Here is an 8,670-nt window from a genome sequence, read left to right as displayed (position 1 = left end):
TCCTAAGGTAAAATTTATTACACGTTTTTAAATAAATATTTCCATCATTAAAATTATTTTACACATCCTCAAATAAAAATATATTTATATTTGTATAAAAAACAGACAAACAAAATGCAACAAAGAACAAAGCTTTTCCTACAGTTTCGTACATTTATACACCTTGGAATTTACACTTCCAGTTCACGGTAGGAAACCTGTGATCATTAAATTGTAGCTGCCACATTTAAATATGTATTTAAAGCTCTGTTTGCTTTAACCGTGTTTATCTCTAGAGAGTTCCAGAATCAAGAACCAGAGAGGTTACTGAGAGATGAGCTGGGTATCTTATCACTGGGTGGTCGAGAGGTGCCCCGGCTGCCTGTGTAACCGAATACAGCCTTGTGTTGTCAGTGCATTCTCTCTCGGGCCCTTGAAGTCCCCCTGAGCAGCATTACGAAGAGTTATAAATTACTCGAAAACCATCCAAATCAAATGAAACAAACCAGAAAGGGAGAAAGATGGAAGAAGTCCACGCACTACTACAATGTCAGCACTTAAATGTCCCGTGCTTTGATTTTCTATCATTTGACACAGGTCAGTACTAAAAGTCAGGGGTACAAAAATAAATCTCTTTTTTTCTTGAGATTTTTTTTCTTTTTTTTTCGTAATTTCTGAAAATTCATAAAAAAAACTAAAGGTTAGGTATATTGTTGCTCAGTACAAAAATGTTTTCAGGAGTCCACAAGATTATTTAATAGAAGTATTTTTCACTTTCTCTCCTCCAGCGTCACTCTTCAACGCTCTCCAGAGTAGCGGGTGCGTTTAGTCCGTCTGTTGAAAGGGTAGTTGATGAAATCAAAGGGTCTGTGCTCTGCGATTTGATGTCCCCTGGGCAGCCTCTTCATGAAGTGGACTTCCCGTTGATGTTGCCTGGTTTTGGAGCCCTTGCGGGGTCTGCCTTTGCGTGTAAATGCCATGTACCAGCCTTCATACTTCACATTCTGTAGAGCTGTGTAGTTATTCTCCAGTACTATCTCTGTGAAAATGCAGTCTTTCCCATGACCGTTATTCTGTAAAGACAAGACAAATCACATTATGAATAAGCCGCTTATCGAAAAGTATTTGAAAAACGTCTGCTCCAGTTTACATAGCTCTTCCCCATACGCACACAGCTTATGCTTAAGTCATTATGATCCAAGATCAAGAGAGAGAAATGACAGCAGAAGCCAATGACTTTCTCTCTTCAGTAAACACTAGGGCATTTTCAAAAAGTATGCCTTTCAGTTTTCAACTTTGCCTTCCGTTTAACTCATTTTTAACAAGTTGAATCCAGAATATATTCCTAACACTTAGCCCAAGACACTGATCGATAAAAACATCAACTCTATATATTCCAAATGTATACTACCTGTATATGACTGTTTGCGTATAATTATATATGAAGAGTTTGGTTCCAAAATGAGATAACTCCGTTTTGTTTATTTTTCAAAAATCGTTTTTATTATGTTCTCATGTTTTTATTGTTTTATTGTGTTAGTTAGCTGTATTTTTTTTTTATGGCTTAACTCAAAACAAACTAACTGCAGTATGATTGATATTAAAAGATAAAAAAACATGATTTTTGAAAAATGTTAAAAACGTTTAGTCTAGTCTTGGAACCAAACTCTTCATTTATAATTAGATTTTTCAACATTACCACTTTAGTGAGCATTGCAACAGGACCATTAAATGTTATCCGGCCAATGCAACACATAAATGCCGTAATGAGCCAAATCTTTCCCCAGCCTCTTAACAAAATGGCCTGTTAAAAATCTAAAATCCAAAACCGAAAAAAGACTCCTGTATTGACCAATAACAAACAGCAACACAAGAAAAAAAACGCTCTCATGCAGGCTGTCGTTGGGCGGCCAATATGTCAGATAGCATAAGATCAGGGGTGCCAAGCAGATGGTCCACCTGGCAGGGTGCTGGGAGGTGGGGGCCGAACCTCCATCCCACTTTATTACCATGCACAGCAAGGAGAAGGCACAAATCCACATTGGAACAAGAGTAGCCAGCTAAAAAAGGAAGAAAGATCCCATTCTTCACACTCGATTGTGCCTACTGCACCCAGGAAAGAGCCGGTGCCCACTAACAGATAAAAGCGTAGCTCTTTGATAAACACTAGTTTGACTCTCTGGAAAATCTCCTTGGTAAGATTGAGATCAGAGGAGAACTCCACAAGCATTTAAAATGCTGATAGGAAGCAGTCGGTAGTCTGTAATATTTTGTGAATTAAGTGTGAATTTTTTCTTTCTTTCCCTGCCTAAGATTTCTTATCACTTGTGATGCACACCAAACCAATCTCCGATACATAATATTCTATTGAATTAACTTATAAATGGTGATGTTTTCTCTTACCTTGCCAATCAGCTTCCCCCTCCTGTTCATGCAAACGTAGAAGCCCGTTTCCGCTCCTTTAATTCGTACCCGACTCCCAAATGTGTCAGTCTCCACTATGAGCTTGGCTGTAAAAATAAAAAAATGAATAGACGTCAGATGATGGGACTTAGAAAGAAACACAAATCAAAATATACATACACCTACAGATACACACATGGGCATAACCGTATGAAATCCAAAGGGACCACTCTTTAGGATTTATGTAAGCTTTAATTCTAGCAAAATGATAAAAACACGTGCACTTTAATTCTTTTGAAAGGAACCAAAAACTTCCTGGCAGGACTTTCAACTTTTTCAGTGCATAAACAATATGTAAATTAATATGTCATCAACATACCAAAAAAGAAATGTAAATATGTAATATAAATATACAATCTTTTTAGTGGCGGAATGAAAAAATACATTTTACTATTTCTATTTTTTATTGATAAAAAAATTGATATGTTAAGAATTTTCCTGGGAAATATATATTCTCCATGCCAAGAATTAGCACTTGCAGCCGTTCTCTGATTCAGCCCCCATACTCGGAGTGATCGTAAAGAGTTATGGTTCAAATGGAGGGGGTCAGATAACCTGCTGGTAAAGAGCCTAACCACAAGCCCAGATCTGGAGCCAGGCACTGGCCCCAACTAACAGCCCTGCTGTCTCTACAACATGCTCAGGTGACATGGATGTCACCACAGCCATGCAGAGCCAGAACCAGTCTTCCAAAAATACCATAACAGAGCTTATAAATATTGGGTTTATGTAATTAAACCACATGAGAGAGATATGCATAAATAAGATTGTTACGTATATTAATTATAAAAGAAGAATAACATAAAACAAATTGAACATAAATCAGTTATTATTTTCAGAATCATATGAAAGTCACTTTTTGTGAGGACCTTTTTACAATATCTCTGCTAACCCTCGATTTCTTTAAACGAAATCATTTGAATAATTAGCCAATAAAACACCACCTATATGTTCGTCTAACTGTTATTTAGAGTTCATTGAGGTTGTATGAGATCTTTCAACAGGACTGTCCTTAGAAAGCAAACGAAAGGGTCAGAATTGGGCTAGACATATTTTCATCCTCGAGTTGGTCAGGAGAGAAGGGGAATGTTCTCCAGGAAATGTTTAGAAGGTTGAAGTAAGATGAGTTCTAATGGCTCTACCAGACCCGCGCGTCCCTCTAGAGAATCACCTTCAACAATCTAAAATCCATTTAACATTTGTTTTGCTCTCCGCCTCTTTTTAAACTTCACCAACTGACCAGATGCCAAGCTATTTAATGCACGTTTTTTTAATCAAGAAACTGAAAATTATTGAAAACTATTTTGCAACAAGCAGAGACATAATAATTGAGGAAAAATCATCCCTTTAATTAATTAAACAGCATCCCAAAGGATTTTGATATCATTGAACTGAGAGCGTGTTTGTATGAAAAATAAGGATGATGCTCTTACCGTGAACGTCGCCATCTTCGGCCATGGCGTTGATTTTCTTGTTAGGCAGAACTTGCACATGCTTGCCGCTGGTTCGACTGTAAAGCTGGTAGGTCCGGATGAGTCTACGGCTGACCCGGTCCGTCACCTTACTTTGCTCACTCACATGCTGTGTAAAATTAGGCGGGGACTGAATGGTTACCTGTCAGAAATTAAATACCATATAATCAATACTTGCATAAATTGTTTCATCATTCGTTTATATGGGCCTATAAATTATGTTGCTCTCTCTATAGGCCTATAGACTATTCACAGTAAGTATAGTAACGTAAATGAGAGTTATTAATCACATATTCATTTAATCAGACAAAAGGCGCTTGATATGTTTAAACTAAAATAAACTGCTTTAACATTGAGACACTGTAATTGACGGTTTAAATTTCATTGCAAAAAATTCCCCACAAACGTTATTACAAATTGTCCAAATCGTGCGCAAGCGCTTTTAAGGCTGACAACCTATTGGTTCTAATGATTTATTAAAAGCGCAGAGGACATGGCTATAAAAGTTTAGTACCCCTTATGTTTTTATCTCCCCACGACATGTTTCATCATTGACTAAAGCCTGGCATACTTCACGCGCTCATGCACACGCGCCCCGTGCCAGTATGGTAGTGTTACCTGCCAGGTTACTGCGCCCACTGTGATACCCATCTGATAAGAACACGTAACACCTTCTCCAAGCTCACTGTGTTTAGTGGCTTATTTCAATTGAACTTTTACTTATCTGCCTAAAGCAAATCTAAAAAATAGGAAACTAAAATTCGCGTTTATGCAAACTGGATATTAATATGATTTAGGTAACGATATTTTAAATACTTTCCAACAGAAGTATAAACAATCCAGTGAAAATATGAAAAATATGGAGTTGTTAATATAGAATCAAAATGTTGCACATACCTGAGCATAGTAGCAAAACGCAAAGAGGTGAAGTAATCTGGAAGAAAAAATATTAGATTAGATTCAAATATAAATATAGCAAAGAACAGCTGTTAGTGCGTAAAGAAGAAAAGGAAATATACTTACAGATAGCTCAATCGCGATGGAAAGAGCCTCATGTTGCTGGAGGGGACGGGCCTAAGAGGAAAAAATTAGCGGACACAATTATGTGTAATTTGCTGAGATTTAAAAAATAGGTTTTCCAGTTGAAACGCGTAAAGTCCTGAGCTGGTATCCAAAGTGCGCCTCGCAACATATGATGAACAGATCAACTAGCAAATATAAAAAACCTGCACGGAGGCAGAAAAAATGTCCAGTATTTTTGCAGACAAAACGTCGACTCTAAAGATTGACACCACTGACAACTATAAGCACAAGCTGGATTTCCTTCATAATAAAACGAGAATAACAAATAAGTGCACTTCACGCAAAACTTCGATCTTTTAAATTATTTGCTTTTCAAGTTTAAGCGAAGGAGCTCCTCTAATGCAGCTATCATGAAGACTTTAGCAACAAAAGCCCAAGTCCTCTGCTGTCCAAGGTGAGTGCTGTCTGTCTGTAGAAATAGATCCAACGGGGAATCCTTTGACGTTTGATCCAGGCGTATCCCCTTGATCATTCAGTCTGACTCCTGTGGGAATGTCACTCAGAGGAGGCAGGACAGCGCACCTCTTGCCGTGCTGCTGATCTTTCTTCAAGAAACAGTGTTGCTGGACTGGCTGGACTCTCTTATCCCCTCCTCTTCTCCCATTGCCAGTCAGTCACCAATGTCAACCCCGTTCGCGCTTACACCCCTGGTTAAAATGGTAGGGTTGGTCCTGGAGGAACAAGCCCCCTTTTCAATAGAACAAAAGCAAGAGACCCCCCCCCCTCACTCAAACCCCCACCCAAACCATTTTTAAATATGCCTTCACCTGAGTCCATAAGCACTCAAAGAAGTTTAGAAAGCGTCATTCACATATTTAGAATGTAATCGAAACGCATGAAATACATGCAGTCTTCACCGAAAAGGACTTGCATGAAGCGTTTTTGTTTAAAAACAACATTAAAAACGTAAAATTAAAAATAAATAAACAAATAAACATTTAAACGCAAGCCTTCAGTAACCAAGCTTGAAATAAATTGTGTTTATTCTGATTTCAAAACTGAAACTAAGGCTATTATGCAATGCCGCAGACTGCAGAACTGGTTTACTGGTGACTTGTGTATTGCAAAAGGAAAGTGTGAGACATATTAAAAGGATTACAGACGATTAGCGGTTTTTTTCTGAAAAGAAAAATGCCTAAAACATCAGAAGGATAACAGGTGTGAAGTGTCTCATTTCTTGTCATGTACTGACAATGTTCTTTAAACCTACAGAAAAGGCTGTAAAAAAGAAATGCAACATAGCCTATCACCTCGCTAACATATTATTTAATGTCATGTGCTCTGCGCACACTGATGCTATTTCTCGAAACCTTGCAATAAATTAAAACCAATGACTAAAAAGGTTTTTTTTAATGTAATTAATGTTAATTATCCACCGCAAACCACGAGGAAAACAAATTGTCAGTTTATCTGCAAACATATTACAGAAATGTCATTCAGTCAAGCGAAGAAAAGACCAAGCCAATCCATCTATTTCTAATCGGGACTAATTAAACGTCAAAATAACTCAGCCCCACCCTCCATTATGTTACTTTTCAAAAAGCTACATCAGAGAATTCAGAGGCTTTGATGGCCCACCATCACTCAGGATAGGCCTCCGCTTATATGCGATTTGCAACTTTTTGAATTTGTTAAAGACGTTATTGCCGACGCCCTTCAATGTGAAATGCTCAACATGAAAGCACGTCTAGCTGCGGGTGAAACTTATTTGATCAAGAATTGATTCAAATATTACCGACAAACAGTGTGATATCGGACATCTCATAATAAATATATTTGTAAGTGCTATCACTTTCTAGCACGTCAACTCTAAAACTCCAATCACCATGAAGACAAACTCTAATTACTAATTTGAGGAATGTGACCAGTAAAACATCCAATGCAACAAACATTTACACCACAGGAGGGCGCCTCGTAAAACTGTTACAGGTGTATGCTACTCTCTCTCTCTCACACACACTCTCACTCTAATAAATTGTATAGTTTATGTATACAAATAATATGACAATTAAATTAGGGGAAATGTTTTTAGGTATCATGGTCATCTTAAACATATCACTGAAATAAAAAAAACTGCAGGGAGGTGAAATTTGTATAGGCGCTAGTTTCTTTAAAAACGTTATTTTCTAAACAATGCTGAAAATAACCCAGCATTTTTTTAAATGCACTTCAACCACCTCCACCTATCAACTAAAACCCTCAGAATAAAGCCTTATTAACACATACATGTATTTTTAGTATGCTCGACCATTCTTTGCAGGTTTTTCTTTGAAAATTCTGTGAGCAACTGACTGCTATCTCTGCTTTTAACATGGATACTTCCTGATCACATTACTCAAAGCAAACTGAGTAAAGTCTTCACGCATATGACAAGGCTTCCACTGCTGTCTTGGGACAGTACATGTTTTTTTATTTTCTTTTGTATACATTAGGCTTGGTGTTTAAGTGGACTGATATTAATGGACCATTGCAAAGTCAACATTTCATTCCATGGCTGAGTACTTCTACAAGGCCTGAGGCAGAGCTGGGCTCCTGGTTAACTTTGTTGCTCATTGCCTAATACAGGATGACTAATCTGAGGATGAGCTGTTTTTGCCTACCTACTGGACAAAGAGCCAGGGAGTAAGAGTATGTTTTTCTATTCATGTCTTGAAACGTGGTGGTAAACTTTGCACATGTCTTCTTCACACCAAAAAACATAAATATGCAAATAGCTCAAAACATTACACACTTTTACATCCATTTAAAATATCTGAATGCAGAATTTCATATGATGCTGCATCAATGCTGTAATCAACAACAAGTCAGAACAGGAGGATGCTGATTCATTTTGATAGTAAAGATGTCAAAAATTTGGTCAAAAGTTGCATTTAATGCTCATATAAAAGAAATGTTTTTCTCGCTCAGTTTAATATTTCTAAAATGTTTTAAGTGATCATGCCCTCGAAAGTGTGCATGTCTCTTTTTTGATAGGTTGGATATGTAGAGAGGGAGAAAGAGGGGCAGATATGTGGAGGATGGAATGGCACTCTTGGAAAGGACATAGCTTTCCTGAGGTGTTGACAACCATGTCTGATGTGGGCAAGGTGCCAGAGTGGAATTACTGAAATAACTGAGATTTTTTCAGACTTGATGGCAGTTATGCAGTGGAACAAAATTTTAGCTTAGTAATTTGTGCATTTATTTAAATGCTTTATTCAAGGATTTGACTACAAAAAGAGGGAAAATAAGACTTAAGATTGCTTTAAACTGATTATGAAGATCTTTCGAATTAAATAAAAAAACTTATATAGTGTTTGTAAAATTCAGTAATGTTCATGTAATATTCAGCAGCAAAAACCCATATAGTTCTTAAAGGAACAGTTCACCCAAAAATAAAAATTCTGTCATCATTTACTCACCCTCAAATTGTTCCAAACCTGTATACGTTTCTTTGTTATGTATAACACAAAAAAAGATATTTCAAAAAATTACTAAACAGTTCTGGGGCACTACTGACAACCATAGCAGATGTTTTCCTATGGTAGTCAATGGTGCCCCAGAACTGTTTGATTACATACCGGTTTATGTTTTGCATTCAGCTGAACGCATTTATACATGCTTGGAAATTGAGGGTGCATAAACGATGACAGAATTTTCAGACAGAACTATATCCATTTAAGGACCAAACCAC

At 37.2% G+C, this 8,670-nt stretch overlaps 1 protein-coding gene across 1 annotated transcript; it reads right to left on the bottom strand.

Moving 5' to 3' along the window:
- fgf8a (fibroblast growth factor 8a) lies at positions 1-5,610 on the bottom strand. Its single transcript, XM_057342039.1, has 5 exons — positions 4,938-5,610; positions 4,812-4,848; positions 3,876-4,056; positions 2,383-2,489; positions 1-1,052 (listed from the first exon to the last, which is right to left on the bottom strand). Exons 1-5 carry the CDS (start codon positions 4,967-4,969, stop codon positions 777-779), a joined length of 633 nt encoding a protein of 210 aa, XP_057198022.1. The 5' UTR covers positions 4,970-5,610; the 3' UTR covers positions 1-776.
- Positions 5,611-8,670: the final 3,060 nt, after the last annotated feature.

Source organism: Triplophysa rosa, linkage group LG9, assembly GCF_024868665.1.
Source record: "Triplophysa rosa linkage group LG9, Trosa_1v2, whole genome shotgun sequence".
Taxonomy (NCBI): Eukaryota; Metazoa; Chordata; class Actinopteri; order Cypriniformes; family Nemacheilidae; genus Triplophysa; species Triplophysa rosa.
Note: the sequence above shows the minus strand (reverse complement) of the source record. Positions and strands in the feature narration are given on the sequence as shown.

Excerpts from the sequence above, each read along its gene's own strand:
- fgf8a (XM_057342039.1), bottom strand. The coding sequence starts at position 4,969 with ATGAGGCTCTTTCCATCGCGATTGAGCTATCT. Across the intron at positions 4,849-4,937 it reads CCATCGCGATTGAGCTATCT|ATTACTTCACCTCTTTGCGT; the intron begins GTAAGTATATTT and ends TTTTTCTTCCAG. Across the intron at positions 1,053-2,382 it reads GGGGGAAGCTGATTGGCAAG|AATAACGGTCATGGGAAAGA; the intron begins GTAAGAGAAAAC and ends TTGTCTTTACAG.